General features: G+C 39.6%; 1 protein-coding gene across 1 annotated transcript in view; it reads right to left on the bottom strand.

The window, feature by feature from the left end:
- Positions 1–6,676: 6,676 nt before the first annotated feature.
- Positions 6,677–27,966, bottom strand: part of GUCA1C (guanylate cyclase activator 1C) — a 64,276-nt gene continuing 42,986 nt past the window's right edge. Inside the window, exons 3-5 of the mRNA XM_075198114.1 lie at positions 10,631–10,718; positions 9,154–9,322; positions 6,677–7,460 (exon numbers count right to left, since the gene is read on the bottom strand). Of these exons, the coding sequence (XP_075054215.1) occupies positions 9,189–9,322; positions 10,631–10,718 (222 nt within the window). The 3' untranslated portion in view covers positions 6,677–7,460; positions 9,154–9,188. The remainder of the gene's footprint in view (positions 7,461–9,153; positions 9,323–10,630; positions 10,719–27,966) is intronic.

Below are 27,966 nucleotides of genomic sequence, written 5' to 3'. Positions count from 1 at the left end.
AAACTGCTCCCCCATTCAGCATTGCGCCCTGTCGCACAGCCCTAGTTACGGCCCTGCTGACAATATCATTAATCCTGCCTCCTTTGCACTTAGTATATCACCAGCAAACACTTGTAATATCTTTCCCCTTTACTTACACCATTATCTGTCAACCTTCCCTGCACTGTTAAGTCAAACTACCCACAATCACAGGGCACATTTAGGGCTCATACACATTTGTTGCAAAAGAAGTGTTTTCTTGCAGATGCTATTCCACCTTTGTGATGATCGCACCTGGACAGCCATCTATTATAAGGATTATTAGTAAAGCATTTTTGAAACACACAGTACACATATTTATATATTATATATAGAGAGAGATTTAACTGGTAGTTTGCATCTCATGATGTCAGGGAAACAACAGTACATGAGGTGCTCATATGCTGCTCTGGCAGACTGATCAAATACGATTGTGCTAACATCTTTCATAATAGTTAAACTTATTAAAGAAAGTCAGGTATGTTTCTATGAAGGGAATGTTGGAAGGATGTGTTAGTAGGCAACTAAACAAGTTGGAGCAAAGAGGCATAAACCAGTCGCAGATAATGTAATAGGATTCATTTAATTTTATGACACAGGATTGGCAGCATTTGCCCTGCATTGCTTTAGAGATGACCCACTGTGTGTAAAGTCATCACATCTAGGTGTTACTAAATGTTACTACAACCAAATTCCAGTAGTTCTATATCCCGCCTACTTTTGTGTTGGCCACACCTACAGTTATTTTGGTCCCGCCCACATGAGGCCACTTCAATAATTTTTTCCAGGGCCACTTTAAGTTCCCAATCCGCCCCTGAGTATAGGGGAATGTCACCATACCAGGATTTTATTCTAGTCCCCCCCATACCCCTCAATTAACTCTGTCCAATATAGACTCAAACTTTGTTAATATCTCAAACAGGTACTTTTGAAAATATTAAATTGTGTCATATTAACATACATATTAAATGACAACATAAAGCTATTACAAATTCCTTTGGATAATTGTTGCTTGCTATCAGTAGCACTAGTGAAATTAGCTCAATAATGAGGTTAGTTAGAAACATACTCCAAGTTAATTTTGTAGGATTTTGCTTTTTGAGCATGTGCTAATAGACAGTTGGCTAATTAATTACACTTAACCCCCTAGGTTATTAATTGGAATTCAACCAAATTTCTATTAACATGTTAAGCCTTTGAGAGCTCATTTCCAAATTACCATCAAATGCTTCCCTTGAAATTACAAATGTACTCAAAGCAACAACAAAACGTATTTATTTGTACAGATGTTTATGAGATAAATGTCTCACCCATTTTGATGTAATATATAATACTATAAGTTAAGATTTTGAAGTGATGCTACCACATAAAATCACTAGTTAAACAGATTTAAACACACAGACATTGATGTTCTAATACAGTTAATCACTTCTGGCCATTTTACATTCCCTGATTTTACAAATGACCTTTTTCACTTTTTCATGGTGTTCTCATTCTATAATGTATAGTTAAGGGCCCATTTTTCTTATTTTACACTACTTTTTTTCATCACAAAAAATACCTAATTACAATATATATATATCTATGCAGCAGGTTTATTTTGCAAAGCAGTACAATAGTTCACATAGTAACATAGTTGATGAGGTTAAAACAAGACACCAGTCCCTCAAATTCAACCTATTTTGGATCTCCTGCGATACCTCACTTATATTGGAAATTGATCCAGATTAAGCAACTACAAATCTGTTTCAATCGAGAAAAATCCCTCCAGACCCAATATTGCAGTCCTATTTTATCCCTATATCCACTACTATCCTTCATTTTAATTAACGGTCGAAACCCTGGATACACTTTTCTGCTAAAAATTTGCCTAACCCTTTCTTAAACATATCTATTGAATCTGCCATCACAACCTTTCCTGGCAGTGAATTCCATATCTTGACTACCCTTACTGTAAAGAGCCCCTTTCTTTCCTGGTTGTGAAACTTCCTCTCCTCTAACCTTAGGGGATGACCACGTGTCCTGTGTATAGTCCTTGGGGTAAAAAGTTCCCAGGAAAGTTCTTTGTATTGACCCTTAATGTATTTGTACACAGTAAACATATCTCCTCTTAGACGCCTCTTTTCTAAAATAAACATGCCTAAACTGGCTAACCTTTCCTCATAACTTAATGACCCCATACCCTTTATCATTTTTGTCGCCCTTCCCTGAACCCTTTCTAGTTCCAAAATATATTTTTTATAGAGTGGTGCCCAGAACTGTATTCCATATTCGAGATGAGATCTTACCAACGATTTATACAGTGGCAAAATTACACTGTATTTCCTTTATATGCATGCCAATACTTTATTTGCCCTTGCAGCTGCTGCTTGACATTGAGCACTATTGCTAAGTGTACTGTCTACGAGCACTCTCAAATCCTTTTCCATTAGATTCCCCTAAATTAATCCCATTTAATTTATAGATTGCGTGCTTGTTTTTGATCCCTAAATGCATAGCCTTACATTTGTCTATGTTAAATCTCATATTACTCGACCACTCTGGCCCACTTCTGGCCCCCATTGCTGCCTTCACCTCGGCACTAATTGCCCTTACCCTCTTCTTGCCCCATTCTCTCATTCCCAGTCCCCCCTGTCTCTCACCATGCCGCCCCGCCCCGCTCCTTTCCTATACCCATCCTCTCCCCTAGCCCCTATCTCTTACCCAACTCTCACTGCCCCACCCCTCACCCTCCCTCTCGCTCCATCAACCCTGATAATTTCATCCGCATCTCCCCTCGTCCCTCCCTCTATTTCTCTTGTGCCCTCTGGAACTCCAGGTCCATCTGCAACAAACTTTCCTCCATCCATGACCTCTTCATCTCCAACTCTCTTAATCTTCTTGCCATCACTGAATCCTGGCTTACATCTTCTGATACCAGTCTACCCGCCGCTCTCTCCTACGGGGGCCTCTCCTTCACCCACTCCACCAGACCAGACGAGCGTCCAGGAGGCGGAGTGGGTCTCCTCCTATCCCCTAACTGCACTTTTCGTGTCATTCCTACTTTACCTTCCCTCTCCTTCTCCTCCTTTGAAGTACACTCCATCCGTCTCTTCTCCCCCATCCACCTCCGTGTCTCCGTCATCTACCACCCCCCAGGCACCTCCTCCCTTTTCCTTGACAATTTCGCTGCCTGGCTCCCAACCTACCTTTCCTCTGACCTTCCCTCCATCATACTTGGCGTCTTTAATATCCCTATTGACAACTGTTTTGACCCCGCCACCATTAAACTTCTCGCCCTTTCCTCCTCCCTAAGCCTTACTCAGTGGACCTCTTCCCCCACCCACTGTCTTGGTCACTCCCTTGACCTTGTCTTCTCTCATCGCTGTGATCTCTCTGACTTCTCCAACTCTCCCTTCCCACTATCTGACCACCACCTCCTCTCCTTCACTCTGTCCTCCTCCCCTGCTCCTGCCCAAAGCCACCCTCACTAGACGTAACCTGGATGCTATTGACCCCACCTCCTTCTCCTCCTCTCTCGAAACTCTCCTTTCACCCCTTCCCTCCCTGGCCTGTCCCGACCAGGCCTCCTCTCTCTACAATCACTCCTTCACCGATGCCCTGGACGGTGTTGCCCCGGCCTCTTCTATCCGCTGACGCTGCATTATTCCCCAACCATGGCACTCAAAACTCATCCGCTTCCTCCAAAGATGCTCTCGCACTGCTGAACGCCTATGGAGGAAATCTCGCTCCCTGGCTGACTTCCTCCACTTTAAATTCATACTCTCTTCTTTCTCCTCTGCCTTCTCCCTCGCTAAACAATCCTTCTTTAAGTCCCTCATTTCTATCAGTCCTCCAATCCCCGCCGCCTCTTTGCCACCTTCAGCTCCCTCCTCCCCCCCTCCCCCTCTGTCCCGCCTTCCCTCTCCACTTCTGACTTCGCCACTTTCTTCTCTTCCAAAATTGAGGCCATCAGACTGAACATCTCCTCCTCCCCTTCTCCCGCCACCCTCATCGCTTCACCTCCCCCCATCAACCAACTCTGGTGCTCCTTCAGCCCTACAAACGGTGAAGAAGTTCGCTCCCTTATTCTTTCCTCTCCACCCTCTACCTGCCCTCTCGATCCCATCCCCTCCCACCTCCTTCGCTCTCTCTCTCCAACAGCCTGCTCTTACCTAGCACACCTTTTCAACCTATCACTCTCCTCTGGTGTAGTACCCTCCTCTTTTAAACATGCTCTTATCTCTCCTATCCTCAAAAAACCCAATCTTGACCCCACCTCTCTTGCTAATTATCGCCCTATCTCTCTTCTCCCCTATGCCTCCAAATTACTTGAGCGGATTGCCTGCAGCCGCCTAACCAGGCACCTCGCGGACAATTCCCTCCTTGACCATCTCCAATCTGGCTACCGCCCCCTCCATTCTACCGAAACTGCCCTGGCCAAGGTTACTAATGATCTCCTATCAGCCAAATCCAAGGGTCACTTCTCCGTACTCATCCTCTTTGACCTCTCTGCAGCCTTTGACACCGTGGACCACCCCCTCCTGCTGCAAACTCTTCTTTCTCTCGGCCTGTCTGGTTCTGTCCATGCCTGGTTCGCCTCATACCTCGCTAATCGCTCCTTCTCTGTATCCACGTCTGGTTCTTCCTCCTCCCCCTACCCTCTCCCCGTAGGAGTCCCTCAGGGTTCTGTTCTTGGCCCTCTACTCTTTTCGCTGTACACTTCCTCCCTTGGTGCTCTCATCCTTCGGTCTTCATTATCACCTTTATGCTGACGACATTCAACTCTATATCTCCTCTCCTGATCTTTCCTCCACCCTCCTCGCTCGGGTGTCCGACTGCCTCTCAGCCATCTCCTCCTGGATGTCCGAGCACTTTCTCAAAATCAATATCTCTAAAACTGAACTCATTGTCTTTCCTCCGCCCAGACTCCCATCCCACGATGATCTCTCTATTGTCGTCAACAACACCACCATCTCCCCCTTCACCCAAGTTCGCTGCCTGGGTGTCACCCTCGACTCCTCTCTCTCTTTTGCCCCCCACATTCATTCCCTTGCCCAAGCCTGTCGCTTCCAACTACGCAACATCGCCCGCATCCATCCTTTTCTCTCTCAGGATGCCACCAAATCTATCATCCACGCACTCATCATCTCCCACCTTGATTATTGTAACCTCCTCCTCACTGGCCTCCCCCACTCCCGTCTCTCCCCCCTCAGCTCTATACTCAATGCGGCTGCAAGACTCATCTTCCTCTCACACCGCTCCTCCTCTGCCTCCCCTCTCTGCCTTGCCTTACACTGGCTCCCCTTCCCCTACAGAATCCTTTTTAAACTCCTCATGATCACTTACAAGACTCTCTCCAACTCTACTGCCCCTTATATCTCTAACCTCCTCTCCATTCACACTCCTGCCCGCTCCCTGCGCTCGACCAACCACCGCCGCCTCTCCTCCACCCTTATCACCTCTTCCCACTCCAGAATCCAAGACTTTTCCCGTGCAGCCCCACTTCTCTGGAACGACCTCCCTCATTCCATCCGTCTCTCTCCTAATCTGTGCTCCTTCAAACGTGCACTCAAAACTCACCTCTTCCTCAAAGCCTACCAACCATCTACTTAACCCCCATCTCCTCCCTTTGCTCGTCCTCCCTTCTCTCCTCTTGCCTCAACTGGCTCCTCTTGTGCCTGGTCTTTTTACCCTCCCTTAGGATGTAAGCTCGTATGAACAGGGCCCCCTCCCCTCCTGTCTCCATACCTGTTCTTCCACTCCGTCTTTACTGCATATGACTAGCCGGAGTTTCTGAAGTATTGGTACTTTTTGTTCATTGTTCTGTATGGTTTCATCCTGTATAGTCTACTGTTAGTACTGTGTGCGGTGCTGCGGATATCTTGTGGCGCCTAACAAATAAATGATAATAATAATAATATTACATTTGGCCGCCCAGTCCTCCAGTCCCTCTGTAGAGAAGCTACATCTTGCTCTGATTTTAATTCATGCAAAAGTTACAAATATTTTTTTAATGTCTTTTCTCAGATGAACACAAATTTGATTATTTTCATTACAGTAACATTTTATGTATGGGTATTATTATCATGGATAACACTATGCTAGAGCAAATTCTTTGGCAGAATAATACAGTGTGTCCAATTGCCTTGTATGCGCATTTTACTTTAAATTTTAAGTGTTTTAGACTTTCCCTCAGTTTACACTTTCACGGATTTTACACCAACTTTTCCTGGTATTTTAGTATAATAATCTAATATAATAGTTCTGTGTCACAATTTGCAAATTAAGGAAAAATAACCACACTGCTTATTATACTATTATCTTTATAAATGTCCTTATAGGAGGTGCTACCACATAGACTCATACAGAACCTTAACATAGAGGAAATAAAAATATATAAACATTTGTGATATATTGCATGTCTGAAAAGAATTTGAAAGAATTAAAGTGTATTTTTCTTGTTTTTATCTAATTTCTTTTTTTGAATAAATATTTGTATTATTTTTTAGCACAGACAGATTAATCAAAATCTCAAATAATATACAATAAGACAATATACATATATAAGTATTAACAGTGGCAGATATAGCAAAATACAAAACAATAACATTACAGACATGCTACAATCAATCATCAAATAAATAAATGTTTGTACGGTATTATTGTAAAATAAAAATAATAAAAAGCAATATGTCATCATTATCTATCTATCTATACACACACACTACCGGTCAAAAGTTTTAGAATACCCCCATTTTTCCATATTTTTTTAAATTTACTCAGTTTAATGTCTAATGTACAAATAAATAATTTTGATAATGAAATCAAAGAATAAAATCAATTAAAACTGCTACTATATTTTAAATAAAGTTACACTGTAACTACATGTGGCATGACCAGCTCTGTGCCATCACTTTGTCATTTGTGCTACCAAAAGGCTGCCACCCATGCAAAGACTGACAAATAAAATGAAGACTAGAAATAAGAAATATTGTTACAACATGAGGTAGTACCTCAATAGGGAAAAAAGATATTGTACATATTTTTTAAGGTGCAGATAGAAGTAGAATGAACAGGATAAGCGGTTAGTACTTAAAATGAAGAATTCAATATTTAACATCACAACCAATATCAAACCCTCTGCCAGGCCGTGTAATGGTTAAAAAATTAAGTCGATTAAAATTATGTTTTAAATTTTGTTGGAAAAGTATCACAATTTATAAAGGTGTGATCAAAAATTTTAAAAGAAAATATAACAGGAACAATCCTTTTTAAGACAATGCACAAGGTGGAGTGAAGGCAACATCTGATTAGATAGGTGAAAATGTGAATAGAGAGTAATACAATTGGCCTTTAAGTTTTCTGAAGGCTGTACTAAGCGGCTTTCCTGCGCAGAGTGCCTGGTACTCCCATTTCGCATTTCGCAAAGGCCTACATCTTCCACAGAGGAAAAACCATAACTGAAAAAGAAGATAAATAAATAAATAAATAGATGATGATGATGATGAAGCTGAAATCAAATTCTATTGTGTGCGCTCGAGATTAGAAAGCCCTTACTGTACAGTGACTGTATGCATCTTTCCTTTCTCCTCCCCTGAAAACGTAGATTGTAGTAAGTGTCCTTTGAGCTCGAAGATGAATTGAACGTTGCTGCGTTCTATGGTGTGTGGTTTGGTTCTGGGTAAGCGCAAAGTAATTGTGCACATTACACGTAACATGACGCCAGTTATGCTCCTTAATGAATCAGGCCCATAGTGTGCTCTGTCAAAAGCTGTTGCTTTCTAGTGCATATATTTGCACATTTCTTGGCATTCACTGCAATTCATGCAATAGGTAAATGCCCAATTATTCAAACCATATTGCTTACTGGGCTATTGTAAATGGCAGTAAGTTTATATTAAAAATATAATCTAGAGCCTAAACAAGTGCTTCAGGTGGCACATAGTCTAGATAGTATACCAGCCTTGAACAGGCTTAATGTACTGAGACACGTAAATAGGTAGACTCAGACGGGAAAATCATCTTCAATTAGCTAAATGCCATTTTTCTTGATAGGGTGTTGCTTATCCAGAGCTCAGGAAATTACATAAGAACAACAATGGTGTTTGCCCGAGAGAGATCATAGTATTGACCTTTATTACCTAGGCATATAGTACTAGCTACTTTTTTGGCATTACTGAACTCGTCTATCTAATGTAAAATGTGGTATTTATTCTGAATTTATTCAGTTTGACAATTCTGTTTTTCATCCTGTTTTCGTTATATTTATTGTAATGTACTTAAGTTGTATTTGTACCTTCAAAACATTAATTCATTGTGTAAAGCATCTATAAAAACAATATTTTTTTATTGTTGAAACACATATTAATCCTCCTTATTTAATGTAAACCTATATTGCAGCCAAAAAATTTACTTTCTTGCACAATATATATATATATATATATATATATATATATATGTATGTGTGTGTGTGTGTGTGTATGTATATATATATATATATATGTATATATATATATATATATATGCAAACAAATGCTAGATAAGGTACATAATGAATAGTTTAACATATATAGGCAACAGTTATATATAATTCCAATATGTGACTATTGGAAAATTAAATTATGTTCAGTAGCATCAATTAACATTGATAGTTATTTTACTAAGTATGTTTAAATAAGATTAAACATTGAAATGTTCCCCATGGTTTTATTCATCATGTCATAATCGCAATGACCTTATCAAAAAACCTTTGTTTGGGTCTGGAAGCTGAGCAGAGCTGTTTTATTGCTAATTTAAGTAGTGATTAGTTACATCAAAAGGTCAGACAGTATCTTCTCTATTCTTATGTAATCCAGATAGAAGTCAATCCTTTTTAAATTCATTTAAACTGGATTTGAATCAATTAATACCTAAGAGATTACTTTTCCCTAGCCTGATAAAACCTGGCATAGTCTTGTTTAGTATTACATGAAATATAATTTATTCCTTCAAATCAAGGCTTTGAAATTGATAAATCTTATGCTTTACTCTTACTGTACTCCTCTGTTACCATTGTACTTAAAATAATCATTGAACAACCAATGGAAAAATCCTCATAAAGCAAGACATCTTCATACACAGTAAATAGACACCACCTTAAAGAAAGACGGTTACCTACAGATGGAAATCCTATATAGGAGACACTCTTTTTATGGGATACTTTTCCGTCTGCCATTCTGTATTATTTTTAACACATTAGAAAGATCAAAACTTTTTGAAATTAATTCGAAAAGACTGGTATCCTTTTGTATTCCGCTGATAAACTCCTGTAACGTCAGCTCCCCTAAAAATAAAAAGACAGCCTATGAGAATGCTTGTATTGTAATGTGATGTGCTGCAGAATAGACAAAATGCTTTTTCCCATGGAAAAGTTGTGTTTTTTCTTGCTTTTAGTTGTCAAATAATCTCTGGACAAATATATCCCATTATATTGCATGCACCAATATATATGAACTTACTCTTAAATTTAACATTTTCTAATGTTTAGTTACAAGTTTGTACACCATACACTGAAATGTATAAAAATAAATTAGATTTTTATGTAAAAATCCAGTGACAATGGTGTTTATTTGATATTATGAACTTTGTCTGTTGTAGTCTGGAGTAACAATGAGCCTCATTACTCCCTATAATTATTTGAACAAGTACGTTATGTTAACCCTCCCATTTTGATTTCTGGAAAGAAGCCCTTAAACAATCCTCATATTTTGCTTATGCCAGCTAGTCAAGTACGTGTAAATAATTTCATGATCATAAGTAACCTATATGTGATGCTCCTTATTGGCTTCAGAAGAGTCAAATTTACAATAAAAATAAAACTCCATCTTTTCTGTTAACATTATCATATCTTAAATGTGTGGCTTCAGAAAGGGTGACGTTTTACCAGCAGTAGTTAAATTGAAGGCCCCCTTCACCCGGGGAAAAGAAACAAGTAGGTCATTAGAAAATGTTTACTTAAATGACTATTTTTAACACACAACTGTTTACACAAATCTTAATTTTAATCAGAAGTGAAGTGTGACCACTCATAAGCCCACCACATATGACCCCAAACATATTAAAATTAATCGCAAATTTTGGCTCTGTGAATTGCTTGGCTGCGGCACATGCAACTTGCTGTAATGCTGTTATTTCTATCTCTTATCCACAGGGTGATTATAGCAGCACTTAGATCCTATACAAATGGAGGATATTTGAGAAAATGGAGAGACATAAGACTAGTAACTTGGTATATTCTGTGAGTGTGTTGTATTTTTTTCAACATTATCATTTGTCAAAAATAATTAATTTAAAGGTTGTTACCTAAATATATCTACTATAGACATTTTATAACAATTCTACTATTCTGTGTAATTGGGTCATTAGGTATTTGAGTGCAGCATATTTGAACATTTATACAATGGAATTTGACCATCATTTTTGTGACACCCGGAATTCCACTGAAGTTACCAATAAAGTGCTGAATGCTCATTTTGCGAAGTGATGAAGCAAAAGCAGACATGATTGTGCACCTCTGCGGAATGCCTAGCTCCACCACAAAATTCGACTCCCATGAAATTCCCCTGTAACTTTACAAATCTCTAATATTTACCATCTCCATTGACGTCAATTTTGTGGAACAACATTGATGTGAATTCTTCTGGGTTCATTCCTTGGTGACCATTTATAGCTTGAACTGCCTGAAAGAAAACAAGATAAACAAAACAAAATAAAATCCATACAGGAGAAACAGAAAATGTTCAAGTAGCTCTATTTTTATTCAATCCGTCAATAATCTCAGTGTACCAGGCCCTGGCATATGCCTCACTACCTGTAGAAAATGTGTGTTTATTTTGTAGAAACCTGTCAATGTCTCACATTTGAATTGAATGAATAATGGTAGTGGGTGGTGCCTCGTCCCTCACATATTGGGTATTATTGTTTTTAATTGGTGGCCCCACTGTGACTAATATTTATATACAGTGGTCCCACTGTTACTAATATTTATATTAGAGATGAGCAGTTCGGATTCGAAAAAATACAACAGATCTGAGATTTGGCGTTCTGAGTGAAACATGAGTCATGACTTGGTTTTACGTGCCAACTTCAGATCACAAAATGAAGCAAAACGTAGTTTCCGGGAAAATATTGATAAAAAAACTTGTGAGAGTTTATATCTTTTATATATAGTCTTCCCTTGTTTTCTCATGTGCCATTTTAGAACAGACAGCATATTGGAAGGCTGTTAACTGAAGTGCTCTGCTTTAAAATTAGTGTTCAGGGTGAAAAAGGGACAGAGAAAACAATAGAGTAGTTGTGAGTATTTGTAAAGCAGTTTTGTAGGGATCAGTCAGCTAGAATAATTTGCTGATCCATTGGTTTTAAATTAAATCTGTCAGAGAGCTTAGATGGAGCAGTGGCTACTGGTTGTTATTAATGTATATATATAGTGTCAGCATTTAGACCGAGTTAGAGATCATTCTGAACTAACTAGTATATTTAGTGGAGAAAAACAGTGTGCTGTTGCTGTATGACTATTATTAGCTGTAAAGGGGGGGCGCGATGACAAGCACGCATGATGACCGTCGCCATGCAGGTACCGAGATCGGCGCCTGCATGGCTACACTGCAACTTGGCGCATGTGCAGTTACATCACAGAATTCTACTGTCTGTGCCCACTCAAGTCGGCACATACACAGTGGGGAGAGACATCAGGGGTGATGACATCATCACACCTGGCCACACACACAGCGTCCACATGTGTGTGGTGAATCACCACACCCACGTTGCCACTGGGGAGGCTGGGAGTTTCTGGGTCTGGATTATAAAACCCAGACCCAGGACTTCCCCTTGTTCTCTCTGCTCCCTGCCCCTGAACAACGGGCACTGCATCACACTACACTACAGAAAAGGGTATACTATAGGAATACACTATTCTATAGGCATGCACTACACTACAGAAAATATATATTACACTACAGAACAGGCAATATACTACAGGAATGCACTATTCTATAGGGATACACTACACTACAGAAAATATACTCTACACTACTGAAAAAGACTACAGGAACGTTCCTTACATTGCAGACAAAGAATTGGATCCAGGATACAAGGATTTAATAAGTATCATTGATAATTATATATCTATAAAGCTATATGTGTTTGTAAAGTTGATTTAACTATTTATATACATATAACTGCATAGCTATTGTTTGATATCTGTGATAGTTAAATCAATGTTATAAATACTAATTCCTACTAAAGATACATATGTAAAGAAAATAGTGCAAGGCTAGTTTCAGGAAAACAAAGGTGGTGAACCTAGGGTTAATTTTATATTGATATACTATGTTATGTTGAACAATATTATGATATATGTGTGAACTGTGAATGCAGGATTTTCTATGTTAACAGTAAAATACTTTGATTTGAATATATACAAATGTTGTGAGTATTGGTTATTTATAGCGAATATATATTGTGAAGTACTGCTGAGATACAGTGGTTATTGCATAAATAATTCTGTAAACCTTAAGTGTTATTTAGTGTGGTCAAAATACTGAGTAAGGCAACATCATTTATGGAAAAGTGCATAAAAGTGCGAGTTTTATAACGAGTGTATCTGAGAACTAGAGATGCTCACTGACCCCTGTGAAGTGGTTTTGGTTTTGGATCTGGATTAGCTTTGTGTTTTGGTTTTGGCAAAACCACCCTCGTGTGTTTTGGTTTTGGATCTGGATTAACTTTGTGTTTTGGTTTTGGCAAAACCACCCTCGCGTGTTTTGGTTTTGGATCTGGATTTTTTAGAAAAATTGCTAAAATATGCTAAAATCACATCATTTTGCTCTTTTTCTGTTCCTACATTACTATTAACCCCAATAACACTAATTTCCAGTCATTTCCAGTCAATTTTGACCACCTCATAGGTCACAATATTATTTTCATCCACTTTCAGACAAAAACTGCAGCGAGCACAAACACATGGCAGTTCACAGGAAACATTGCCACAGAGCACTGGCAGAAAAAAAAGAAAAGTGGTGCAAGATGGAATTGTCCTTAGGCCCTCCCGCCCACCCTTGTAAGATATTGAAAAGGATATGTACGGTTTAACAAAACAAGCACTCCAGCGACAAGGAGTGCCACTTTTGTAGCTGAAGTGCTTGATTTGTTCAGGCCCCCACAAAACAAGCTACCAAAAGCTTAGCTGCCTTAAGCCCAACAGAGGCAGGATGATAAATATGTCCAGTTTAAAGAACAGCTAAGACACCTGAGAAAACAAATGGGTGTGTCACCGGCCCCTGCAGACGAAGATTTGGAAGATGAAGACGAGGAGATCGCCGTCACCCTGAGCACATGGCCGGTACAGTGAAACTGAGAATGGCTCATTAAATCAGTTATGGTTCCTTTGATCGCTCCACCCCATTACTTGGATAACTATGGTACTTCTACAGCTAATACATGGCGACGAGCGCTGACCATCCGGGATGCGTTTATTTATCAGACGAAGACCAATCCTGGGTGCCTCGGTGGGTTGGAGATGGTGAACCCAGTGAAAAAGAAAGTATGTGATCAAACGTACTAGAGAGAAGCAATTGAAAGTATGATTGAAAACAAACTTCATCCTAACATCATATTAATTCAGGCGGTACTTATAGAATCCAAAACTCGCGAGATGCAACGACGCAACAATGACGTTTTGCCGCATTTTCACTTCCGAGGGCACACAATAGTACCGAGCTGGCTCGACTTGGTACTCAGATCAGCGAAGTTCGGGTGGGCTTGGTTCTCAAAGAACCGAGCCCGAGCATCTCTACTGAGAACAGAATAAGAGGATAATGAAGGCATTTAAGGCATAACCAGAAGCCAAAAAACAATTAGATTTATTTCTTTTAAAATGTTAAGTTTTTCTAGTGAACATAATCTTGTGTGGGGTAGTGATATCTGTATTAAAAGGGAAAAAAACTGAGTGTTTGTGTGTGAGGCTCAGCAGCAGAACCCGTCCAAAAAATTACTATATTCAATTAAATTAACATTTTTTGTTCTTCAATACTGTTCAAGTTCTTAAGGTTCATTCAGTGGCATCTATATTAAGCGGGAAAAAGAGGTTTTTTTTTCTGACAATTTAGACATACATACAGCGACCACATGTTGAACATTGCAGCTGCAAAAAAAAATGTCATCTGCCATGCCACCAACTGAAGCAAGCCCATTAGATAAATGAAACAACAAAAACAATTTAGTGTAAGGTGAAAGGTGCATTAGCAGATATTTGGACGGTAGATACCCAATTGTAAAGCTCTGCATAATTTGCTGTCACTATATAAATAAATGTTGATAATGATAAATGAAGGTTGCCTGCACCAATACTAAAAGAGTATAACAAATACTACGACTACGAACGTCTCAATGGGCAATGCTTTCATCTGTAGCCAAGTGCGGAGCTTGTTTTACTCATATGCAATGGTTAATGTAGCACTGTGACGTAACGCTGCGCTTGTAAATCAAATAAGGGAACTCTGATATATATGTCAGTTACCATGTATATCTTCATCCAGTTACCATGTCCAGTTTGAGATTTAAATGTCAATCTCGAGTCTTCCTTTTGGCTAAGCTCAAATGTAGTTTCTGACCTATAGTTGGTTTAGGATGCCCTGAAAGTGCAGGTTTCCTTGGTCTGATACGGGTGTTTGGAGCCCAATTGCCTGTGCCTTCTGAGTACAGGGCCTAGAGTAGGTGACCTGAAAATGCAGTGGTGGCACTGAAACCCTCACCTTGCACAAGCCTGGGGTAAATATTTGGCAGAGGTGGTAACAAAGACCCATATATTTATAAATATGAAATGTAAATAACACTGTCCAACAACAACATTTTTTTAGTAGCTAAGGATATTTGAAAGAATTTAGGGTATTTTGTGGTTGCTGAATTCAAAAATGAATGTAGTTTTTTCGAATTGGCTCTAGTTTTTAAAATTATGGATACACTCAATTAATAGGGAACTTAGCCATAACACGTGCATATTGTAGCTGTTCACTACGTAATCATTCTAGAATATTCCCCCTCCGTAAATAAGTGATTGGTCACCCAAGCAGCAGTCAGTTGGCAGTTGAGCAGTTTGCATTTTCTATTGTATATTTCTTGTTTCTTGTCCATGTAGTATATTTGTATGCAACTAATTAGTGTAAATCAAGTTGTATACAGAGTGGTTGTAGAGACAATTTGTGTATACAGAGTGATTCAAGTAAGAATAAAGTCAATTAGTTGATAGGGAAAAATCATTATCCCACCATTCCATATCAAGCTGGTAATAATGAAACAATTTGTCAAGGCCTTGGACAAAGAAGTCGATTGCTTCAAATACATTTGTAGATTGTTCCTTTGACTAAGTATGGAAAAATTTAAATCTGGAATCTTTGATGACCCCCAAATTCGGAAACTTATCAAGGATTCTAATTTCACAAAATTTATAAATGGTGTTTAAACTTCTTCCTGGTGCAGTTATGTCTCAATTATCTATAACCTCATGGGGAACCACAAAGCAGACAATTATGAAGAACTGGTGCAAAACATGCTCGCAAACTTTTAATATGTGGATACTAATATGAGCATAAAAGTACACATTCTCCACAGCCATATTTCCAGATAATCTTAGTGATTTTAGTGACGAACAAGGAGAGAGGTTTCATCAAGATATAAAGGTGATGGAGGTAAGCTATCAAGGCAGATGGAACAGACACATGATGACAGACTATTGCTGGAGCCTCCAATGTAATTGTCCTGATAACTCACATAAAAGAAAATCATAGAAATAGTGTTTTCCTATGCAATAATTATAATTCTCTGAATCAGCTTACTATGTTTATCTGTTATTATACCGAATAAAATACCATTATGTATTTCAGATGTTACTTTTGTATAATTTGAGACAATTTCAATGTGATTTGTAAGTAGGTTCTGCCTGACATTAAATTGTTTACATTTTAATGCTTGCAATAGGGTACCAATTAACAAAAAAAGTTAAAGCAAATCTAGCAAATCCAATGTCATATTCGGAATCAGCACCACAATGTTAGCCCAAAATCACAATATTACGATTGGCAATAAAATGAGTTGACCAGTGTAATTTATATATATGTTATATTAGTGAAGTGAAAGAAATATGTAAAACTGACAGTCCAGATATTCCAATAGTTGGCCTTCCCACACAAGTTAGTATGTATTACTGACATTCATGCAGATTTGGCTGCCAAAAACATCTTTCTAGACATAGCAATGCAATTGAAGGTTCACATTCTGAGAAATTAAGAGGACAGAAATTAGCACTGGCAAAGAATACATGTATAGATGGAGAAATGATGACTGACGATTTACACTATGTGATGGAGTTAGACAACTGTATAGACTGGTAAATTATATTTTAATTGAATCAGGGAAAGAAAATGTAAGGATGGCTTCATTAATATGAGAGTGGACATAAGACCTCAGTTACGAACAGCAGCATTAGTAGAAAAAGCTGATGAGAGGGCACAATGTTAAATGGTGCAAATCAAGATGACATTGACCTTGGGCCCATCCAGCCACCCACATGTTGAAAAGGACATGCAGATAGTTTAACAAACTAAGGACTTCAGTGACAGGGATTGGACTTTTGTGGATGAAGTGCTTTATTGGTTTGGGCTCCCACAAAAGCCAACATTTTGGTTGTTGAGCTGGAGACTAGATAGGGATGTTATCAAATGAATCATGGGCATTTGGATGATAGTGGTCACTGGTCATCTTCCTCAATGGTGACAAATGACAATGTTATCATCACCCTCATTATCATCCTGATCAAATATGCCAACATCAATTGCATTTGGATTTTTTTTTTTTAAAAAAAAAAGATGTTACACCAAGTAGGTAACTGTTAGGTAGCATGTGTGGCACAACAAAATTGGTGAACATTTCGACAGGGATCATTAGAAAATAGGTGTAAATGACTGCTAATGTTACAAATAGGAAAATAGGAGCAAAAACAGCTCAAAATCACATAATTTTTCCTATTTTTTTCACAATTAAATCTAGATCCCAAACCAAAACCTTTTATGATTTTTGGGCAAAACCTGTAACAAAACCAAAACATGAAGATGTTTTAGAACCAAAACCACATCCAAAACCAAAACAAGGGGGTCAGCGTACATCTCTAAATTATATACATGCGTAAGGCATGTGTTATAATAACTATGATACATGTGAAGAACACACTGAAATGCTGGAAAATAAATTTGTGTAAACCAGTGCTAATGCTGTTTGTTTAATATTGTGAACATTGCCTGTTGTAACCAGTCTCAGTGAGCCCACTGCCCTATAATCATTTGAATAAATATGCTGTGAAGATACTGGGTTTATCCTGCCCAATTATACCCACTCCACGCTGGCTGGCCAAACAGGGGTGCCTTACTATACCAGGGAAGCCTACCCAGGACCTTTCTTATAGTCACTTGGGCAAATTCAGTTAGAAAGTATAACAATACATTTATTGTAATAAAAACAATCACTAGAATATTATATACAAACAGTAAATAAATGTCAGCCAGGTTTACCATATTATATGTCCCTTATCCCACTAGGTTAACGAGCCTCAATCACCTGGATGTCCTGACTTGCAGAATCCAAGACCCATGGAGTTCTTCTGAGCAGTAGATGTGCCAGGTCAGTCTAGCAGTAGCCTAGACCTCAATGCTGGAGTTCTTCCCAGGATCAAATCCCATACAGACACACCACCCATGTGTGTCTCTCTCTCCTCTATAATTTTCCCCTGTAATTTTTTCATTATCTAGGGGCTGGGTCGGCCGTGGCTTTAGATAGTGAGATCCTTTGAGAGTGGCTGTCTGTTAAAATGGGCTGTTACAGGGCTGTCCATTCTCCTCTCAATACATCCCTTGGTCCCCTGCTGGAATTACTCCCAGGAGTCTGGTGGAATACAACCTGAGACAAAGGGGACATACTCTGGTTAATTAAGGGGCAAGGCCAAGATGATTAAATGACAAACCCAGTTTTAACCCCTTACACGCTTCTTCAGCCAAACCTAGCTTCCAGCTGTACAGGACTTCCTGTAGGGAAAGGAGGGGGAGAATGAATGTAGCTACAGCCGCCTCGCCTTTATGCTGAACCCCACCCGATCCTTTCCCATAACCCACTGACTTCAATTTAAGAACAATGTATAACAGCATCACTGCAATATCAACAATATACAATTACATTTTTACGATGAGTAACATATAGTGAAAAAGCCTCCTACAATGTCCCTTTATTCACATGTGTTTGGACACTGTGCTTGCACTCTGGTGAGCAGGGGAACATTAGCAGGGCCACAAAAAGTACAAGTTGTTATGCTCCACATTGTGTGAGAAATGAAGGACAGGCTGTTATCAAACTTGTTTAGTGACAGATTCCTTGTTGATCTATCCATCTTTAATTCTGGAAAGAAGCCCTTAAACTTCCCTAATATTTTCCTTCTGCCGGCTAGCCAAGCATATTTACATAATATCATAATTATCCAGTTCACTGTCCAGGTTCTGCCTTTGTCAATAACACATACTTGGTGTGAGCATAACTGCCTTGTCAAAAACAATTTAAAAAATAGCAGCATTGCTACCAGAAAGTGGAAAGTGGAGAATATAAAAGGAAATTACTTCAATCTGCTCGTGTTATATGGTATGCTATAGGTACAATGTACAAATATTTGTATGTGCCGGTTATAACTTAATTTCAGCATAATTGTTCCTTTAACACTTGTATATATGGAGGCTTATAAAATAGCATAGATGATAACATTTGTAGGTACATTCTGCTGCTGGGTAAGTGCACCTGAACAAGTCATGTGTGGTGAAGTCAGAGCAGACATTGGTGTACTACATTTCTTATCATAGCATGGCTATTGAAAATGGTTATGATGTAATTTTATATTTTACTTAACATTACTAGATAGGAATTTATAAAGCCAAGTAAATAAGTCAGTAGAACTGCATATCATATACAGAAAAGAGCAATTTTTCTCTACATAATTTGTCAATATTTAAAAAATAGGGATATTTACAGACACAAAAATTTGCGGGGACAAATGTGGTATATTAGGGACAGTTGTCAATTATGTAATAATTGTCAACTTTTTTCTGGGCCTGCTTAATAACATGCAATTGACTCAAGATATTAAGGGCCGCAATTACCATTTAAATTGGCTAAACAGGTTATGTACCATCTTGCTTTCAATGAGACATCAAATTCTGTATTGAGTCACCAGATTAGTAACAGGTGGCAGATTGGTGAGACCCTACCATGAGTTCATTTAAATAATCAGTAGGTATGTGTTCATATACATTCTTGACATACAATTTTTCTACAAATGTTTGTAGTCATTTTCTACAAACGGCAATTTTATTGAAGACAAAACCCGATGGGTTTGGAGGCTGTGGAAATGTGGATATACAGTAAGTAAGATGGCTAATTGTTCAATGATAACACCTGCCTCTTCAATAGTAGTATCCGTGGGACCTTGAGAAAGTGAGAATCAATGAAGTGGGTCTAACTCTTCATGCCAACCTGTTTCCGGACAAACAAAAGTAAAGGTGACTCACAGAGTGGTTGACGGAGCAAGTAATTGATTACTACACAAGCGACAGGATCCGCAGCTGCCCACTCAACCCAGTGCTTTTTAAATCTCTTCGGAGGGTATGATCATCGACTACTTATCGGTAAGATAAACTTTCTTTGCTGTTTATGGAAGTGAGGATTGTGGTATATGACCAACTATCAAGGTGAGAAATCTAATTGGAAAATTTTAAACATCCATTGGAGCAAGCACTTTATTATACAATATATCAACGAATTATTCTCAGAGACTAATCGGGATCGGAACTCCTATATACTATTTTGGGAACATATGTTTCTCTAATTATATCACTTTCCCAGTGACAGCGTGGGAAAGCCCTAGGTTATAAATAGACCTGGTGGTTGTCAATTTTTCATTATGCGGTGGTAGCTTCCGAGTACAGAAGCAAGTCTGTGTTATCTGTATGGTTTATTTATTTTTTCCTAAGCATATTCCAGAGGATTATTTGGTGTTTTAAAAACAGCAAGAAAAAGAAGAATATGTTTTTCAACAGGTTTGAATATTTTTTATGTTTTTTTATGGTATGGACAGCAACGAACCCTTGGAATATTTTTTATGGTTTGAAAGCATAGAAGAAATTGGATCCTTAAAGCTTAGAAGAAATTGAACTGTTTACAAATGAAAAACAGAAATGTTGGTAAGTATTACTGGGGTCTCACATTTGTAAATAAATTTCATGGTGACAACGAGGTGAGTGGTTTATTTAAATTTGTGTTGGGGTACTACAGGTCACAGCGGGCCCTGGGTGCCATGGCATGTTGGCACTTGGGATTACCCAAGTGCCAGAATATCATGGTTGCCAAAAGTATGCTGGTGCTTATAGTACTACATTCAGCTCTGTGCTGACCAGCTTGTGTGTTCCCTATCTACAGTGCTACCTGCCCTGGCTGGCTAAGCCTAGTGCTGGTTGTAGTAAAATTGGGGGACCCCACGCTTTTTGTCTCCCTGATTTTGTTACTACCAAAACTAAACTGGTAGCACTTGTGTTAATCTGACTTTGGGAGGAGGGGACAACAATTTTTAAAATGGTTTAAACTTTTAACCCTTTCCATGCCATTTTTTAATGTGTTTTGGGAGGGGAGGTAGCTTTTTGTATGTTTTTTAAAATTTTATTTTAATAACTGTATAGCTGCCAGACCCGCCTGTATTACTCGCTTAATGTTAACATTGTGAATGTCGACTTCCTGACTGTCAACAGTCACACTGTCTATATTTTAAGCTTGACAAAAAATTGAATATGCTGGCATTTAGCCTATTGAGATTTTCGTTTCGACAGGATAAGTGTTGGCATATTCACCGCAGGCAATGACTGCTACCGATGACTACCATAGATGGAGGGGGTGCAGTTGCTATTGTGCCCACAGTTGGGGGGGTCTGTCTTCCCTGTCAAAGCTCCAAGTGTAGATGGGAGTTTTTCAACATTGGTCTGTACATGAGGCTATTACAAAATTTTGCTTTGGAGTTCACAAATGCCTAGTTATGCCTCTGTGCATAACTAAGTTTTTCTATACATGTTATTAATCTAGCTGGCTTTCTCTGTACTCTTTTCAGATCCAGGACATCACATATGTGATGTCCAGCGCTGCGTAATTAGTGGCACTATATAAATAAACGGTGGTGATGATGATGATTTGTCAACTGGTATCCCACCAGTGTTTTTCAAAGGGTGCAAAATTATTTTTTCTTCACTCAAGTCTATGCCCTTTTTAATGCATGATCGCATTCCGCTAGCTCTGGATTTATTAGATTGGCATTGCATGCTATTGCCAAATCTGTGATCTGCAATTAAAACCAGTTTCTTTGTAAGTTATAGATTCGCTGTGCCCCACCTAAGGGATAAGTTGCATGTAATTGTTAGCTCACAAATGCATAACCACACTGAGCTTCATCTGTCGTTTTGCAGCCTAATATTACAATTTATTTAGATTCACTTATAATGATTAAACCTTTTGTGTGGAGTCTTACAATCAGGGCCTGATTACACCTTGGACTGTTAAAGTGCGGCCTTGTTCTACAAATTGAATATCACTAAATCAGAGGCCCTACCTATCAACATACCGCAGTCCTCACTATCGACTCTGCAAAGGCAATGTCACAGCTATGGATATTTTATGGATCCTCAACCTCTACCAAGATGGTAAAAAGCAGAGGATGGTGGAGACAGAACCCGCTGGGGTTGATAGTTCAACTTGGGAGCAGCACAAAGGAAGAATACACAGACGATGATATAGTGTTGCAAGTTAGTATATTAATTTGATGATGGAGCAACAGTAGATAACAGATGTATATATAAAACTCAGCTGGGCTGAGTACACGGCAGTTCATAAAACAATACAATCACGGAAGTACTTCAGATGGTAACCATTAGCAACGGCATGATGATAGGCAGTAACAGTTCAACGCTGAGATGGTAATATAGAACACTTGAAACCTTCACACCACACACAGCAATAAAGGAGAATCACTGACACAGCTAAAAGTCCAATATGAATATTAGATAGACTTGGCTGATCCAGATGGAATATGATTCACTTAGCAGATGGTTTACAGGTAACGTAATGGTTCAAACAGCGGAACAGGAGATGTTAATGCAGTCCAAGAACTTGAGTAATCTGGAAACATGCAATGGAATGTTGCTTAGAAGTACAGCGTGGAAGTAACAGTCCAACTTCACCAAGAGGCGTGAGTTCATTACAAGATACAGCTGGTAACGCACACAATTTGAATTACGGAAGTGGCTACTAGCTCGGCACTATATTCTTGAGAACAGTCCAGCAACTTAATAATCAGCAGAGTAGTAATATAGCCATGCCAGACCTAGAACCACAGATGACAAGATAACTTGATTGTAGTTCAATAAAGAATATAGGCAGCTTGAGCAGAGAGGTAGTTGAGCCAAATATGAGCGCAGATGTAATAGGCAACTCACGAGACAGTTCAGTGTGCAGATGGAAATCAACGGATAGTTTCAGCTTGTAGATGACCATGAACTGGTATACAGCGGATCCGATGAGAGCAGTGATGACAATTAATCTCGGCAACCGATAACATCCAGGAGAAGTCAAAGAGTCAGGGATGCAGCCAGAACCCACGGCAGTGTGAGTAACATGAAGATCAGGCAATGAGTCCCTGATCACAGGAAGTTGAAATAGTCTTCAGGAACCAATAAGCTTCGGAAGGAGGTCCCAATTAGGATAACATAAAATAGCCATGAAAAGGTAGAGACTCTGAAGCAGAAGACAAGCAACAACATAGTTCTTTAAAGGGCAAGTCACACGCTAGCACCTAGCTATGGGACCGGCGTGTGACAGTACCCCCCCTTTTAGAAGTGGCCACTGGACACTTAAAGATGACTTTTCGTGGAAACTTGATGTGGAACTTGCCTAACAATGCAGGGGCATCAATTTCAGAAGCCTTTACCAAGGAACGCTCCTCAGGACCGAAGCCCTTCCAATCCACTAGATATTTAATCACTCCTCGAACCTTTTTAGAATCTAAAATCTGAGTGATCTCAAAGTCCTCCTGTTGAGAAAGCTGTGGTACAGTTGAAGAAGATGTTGTAGAAGAAAAACGATTAATAATTAATGGCTTCAACAGGGAAACATGGAAGGAATTTGAAATACGAAGTGAGGATGGCAGTTTTAATTTGAAGGACACTGGGTTGATGACTTTCAAAATCTTATATGGACCGATAGATTGAGGAGCGAACTTCATAGAAGGAACTTTAAGACGGATGTTCCGAGTGGATAACCAAACTTTGTCACCCACTTTAAGAGCAGGTATAGCTCTACGTCTCTTGTCAGCCGCTGATTTATATCGAGTAGAAGTTTTCTTGAGCTGAGAAATAACTTGGTTCCAGGTGGTCGAAAAATTTTGAATGAGTTCTGTAGCTGCAGGAACATGGGTGGGAAGGAGGGCTGAAAACTTCGGCAAACCAGGATGTAAGCCATATACAACATGAAATTGAGTACAAAAAAGTGGACTTATGAAACAGATTATTATGTGCAAACTCTGCCCATGGCAGAAGATCCGCCCAATTATCCTGAGAAGCAGAGGAAAACATGCGAATAAAAGTCTCAAGTTCTTGATTCACTCTCTCCGTCTGCCCATTTGATTGTGGGTGGTATCCAGAGGAGAAATTAAGCTGAACTCCTAAAGCTTTACAAAGTGCTCACCAGAATTTAGAGGTAAATTGTACTCCTCTATCGGACACAATATCTTGAGGACAACCATGTAATCGAAAAATCTCTCTAATAAAATGTTGTGCCAAAACTGAGGAAGAGGGCAATCCTTCTAATGGTACAAAATGAGCCATCTTTGAAAAGCGGTCCACCACCACCCAAACTGTATTGTAACCTTTACTGAGAGGAAGGTCAGTTATAAAATCCATACTGATGTGAGTCCATGGTCTAGAGGGTATGGGAAGAGGCAACAAGGGTCCCATAGGAGCCAGACAAGAAGATTTATGCTGAGCACAAACATCACAGGAAACCACAAAGTCTTTAACATCAATATGAATGAATGGCCACCAATATGAGCGAGATATTAACTCATAAGTCCTCCGAAATCCTGATTGACCAGAAATTTTAGAGGCATGGTACCAGCGTAATAACTTTCTCCAGAGTGTTTTGGGAACAAAAGATTTACCAGGAGGAGGAGTTTGAGACACAGTAGAAGCCAATAGGCACTTAGGATCCAAGATGAGACGATTCTCAGGAGGATCTAAATCTGTTAAAGTGTCAAAAGCCCGAGATAGGGCATCCGTTCTTTTATTCAAATGTCCAGGTTTGAAAGTGACATGAAGATTAAAAACGAGAGAAAAATAGGGACCATCGAGCCTGTCGAGGTTTGAGACACTGTGCCGTTTGTAAATATAACAGATTTTTGTGATCAGTGAAGATTGTTGTGCTCCTTCCAATAAATATCGCCATTCAGATAAGGCCAATTTTATCGCCAATAATTCTTTATCTCCAATGGTGTAATTTTGTTCAGCTGGCAAAAACTTTCGAGAGAAAAAGGCACATGGTAACAGACGATTGACCGAGGAACGTTGAGAGAGAACTACTCCAACTCCAACTGCAGATGCATCTACCTCTAAAAAGAATGGCTGCGAAAGGTTTGGCTGTTGGAGAATGGGTGCTGAAAAGAAGTCCTTTTTAAGATAGGAAAAGGCCTCTAAAGCCTCTGCTGACCATTTTTTAGGATTAGCCCCTTTCTTAGCAAGAGCTGTAACAGGAGCCACGATAGTAGAATAAGTCAAAATAAACTGTCTGTAATAATTTGCGAAACCTAGAAAACGTTGAATGGCTTTAAGAGTCATTGGAAGTGGCCAGTCTAGAATAGCTTGAACTTTTTCTGGGTCCATCTGCAGACCCGATCCGGAAACAATAAAACCGAGGAAAGGCATAGAAGTAGCTTCAAATGAACATTTCTCCAATTTACAGTAAAGATGGTTCTTGCGGAGTCTACTTAGTACCTCAACTACATGTTCTCTATGAGTATCCAGATCTTTAGAAAAAATAAGAATGTCATCTAGATATACAACAACATAGGAGTAGAGGAGATCCCGGAATATTTCATTAATGAAACTTTGAAAAACAGCTGGGGCATTACAAAGTCCAAATGGCATTACCAAATATTCAAAATGTCCATCACGAGTATTGAAAGCGGTTTTCCACTCATCTCCAGACAGAATACGGATTAAATTGTAGGCACCTCTCAAGTCTAGCCTCGTGAAGATGTTAGCTCCTTTAATTCGGTCAAATAATTCTGTAATCAGAGGGATGGGATACCGATTTTTCACAGTCACCGAATTATGGCCACAATAGTAAATACAAGGACGGAGAGAGCCGTCTTTTTTTTTTTTACAAAAAAGAACCCAGCCCCAGCTGGGGAAACAGAAGGTCTAATGAATCCTCTTTGGAGATTCTTTTGTACGTAAACAGACATGGCTTCAGTCTCTGGTTGGGAGAGAGGATACACCCGACCTCTAGGTGGACTCTTATCAGGTAGTAACTCAATAGGACAATCCCACAAACAATGAAGAGGAAGAATCTCTGCACGCACTTTGTCAAAGACATCAGCAAATGATTGATATTGCGGAGGTAGTGTAGAAGATTCTGATGGTACAATCATCTTGGAAGAACAAAGAGGTTTCACTTTGTGTAAACATTCAGAATGACATTGTGGGCCCCATGATAGAATCTCAGAGGTCCTCCAATCTAATTAAGGAGAGTGGAATTGAAGCCATGGAAGGCCCAAGATAACTGGTGACGTAGTACATGGCATGATAAAGAAGGAAATACTTTCAAAATGTAGTGCTCCGATATTAACGCAAATCAACTCAGTCCGGGCACGAATTATACCTTTAGGAAGTCGGGAGCCATCAATAGCTGTGATGACAACAGGATTCTCCAAGGGAATAAAAGGAATTGCCCATAAGTTAACTAAATCTTGTGAAATAAAGTTTCCAGCAGCACCGGAGTCAATTAAGGCCTGGGTAGAATGTCTCTTAGAATCATACAATAACTTAATAATCAGAAGAGTAGTAATATAGCCGTGCCAGACCTAGAACCACAGATGACAAGATAACTTGATTGTAGTTCAATAAAGAATATAGGCAGCTTGAGCAGAGAGGTAGTTGAACCAAATATGAGTGGAGATGTAATAGGCAACTCACGAGACAGTTCAGTGTGCAGATGGAAATCAACGGATAGTTTCAGCTTGTAGATGACCATGAACTGGTATACAGCGGATCCGATGAGAGCAGTGATGACAATTAATCTCGGCAACCGATAACATCCAGGAGAAGTCAAAGAGTCAGGGATGCAGCCAGAACCCACGGCAGTGTGAGTAACATGAAGATCAGGCAATGAGTCCCTGATCACAGGAGGTTGAAATAGTCTTCAGGAACCAATAAGCTTCGGAAGGAGGTCCCAATTAGGATAACATAAAACAGCCATGAAAAGGTAGAGACTCTGAAGCAGAAGACAAGTACCAACATAGTTCTTTAAAGGGCAAGTCACACGCTAGCACCTAGCTATGGGACCGGCATGTAACAGGCAATTTCCATTTGTCTGGGTAAAGGACTCTCTGCCATATCTGGGTATACACATTCCCCCTACCCTATCTTCTATATTTGAAATTAACTTTTCCACAATTTTCCTCCATCTTTCCTCCCTGGCTAAGAACTGGATTAACTTTGAGGTCTCCTAGCTGGGCTGTATAGCTGCCCTTAAAATGATGCTGTTACCCAATGTATATTTTTTGCACTATACCATATATTGTACCTAAACGATTGATGGCCCATTTTCACACACTAATGATGACATATGTGTGGAAACAGAAACGCCCCCTTCTCACCCATAAACGTATGGCTCTATCTAAGCAGCGTGGGGGTCTGATGCTCCCCAACTTAACTCACTATCAAGAAGCCTGCATATAGAGCCACTTGCGAGGTTGGGCACTTCCTCTAGCCTCTAAGCCCTGGGTAGACACTGAAAGGGCCCTGTGCCCAAGCTATCCCCAATTGGACCTTCTCTGGACCCCCACGCCTGCACACCCCTTAACTGCCTATAGACTACTGTCCATCTCAGATGCCATGCAGGTGTGGGACAGGGTTATTGGGTTACACATAGATTTTACACTTCCATCCCGCAATCTCTCTCATCAGGCGGTATCCAAACTCATTCCAGATTTAAATCTCACCACCTGAAATGACAGTGGATTGCCTTCGAATCAAATTTGTTTGCTCAGAGCCTCTTTCTTCCCTTCTCTTGCTCCAAGCTCGTTACAGCTTACCCTCATCTGAGACATATAAGTACTTGCAAATCAGTCACTGGGTAATAACTGTCTCTAAGACCCCTTACTCTCTCTCTCTTTGCCCCCAACTTCTGTTTTAGATAGATAGACAGAGGGTGCCAATAAAGGCGGAATAACGTTCTGGTATCAATACCTCCACTCCTTGATTCCCTTCACTAAAGCCCCAGCCCATCTTTGTTGGGAAGCAGATGTGAGTCTAAACATCACCCTGCAACAAGGGGAAAAGATCTATTTAACTTTCCATCGCATGTCAAAATGCATCAATCACACAGAGATGCAGGTCAAATTCCTCAACCGTCTATACCTTACCCCAGACCGGCTACACAAGATCTGACCAAACCAGTCAATATTCTGCTGGTGCCACTGTGCTCAGGTAACTGATGTCTTCCTCATATTTTGGACATGCCCGGTGCTCCAGCCGCTCTGGGGCGAGGTATTTGCCTTGATCTCCACGGTTTTAAAAATCACCGTTGATC

The sequence above is a fragment of the Mixophyes fleayi genome, chromosome 2 (assembly GCF_038048845.1).
Source record: "Mixophyes fleayi isolate aMixFle1 chromosome 2, aMixFle1.hap1, whole genome shotgun sequence".
Lineage (NCBI taxonomy): Eukaryota > Metazoa > Chordata > Amphibia > Anura > Limnodynastidae > Mixophyes > Mixophyes fleayi.
This window is presented reverse-complemented; position numbering and strand designations above follow the sequence as displayed.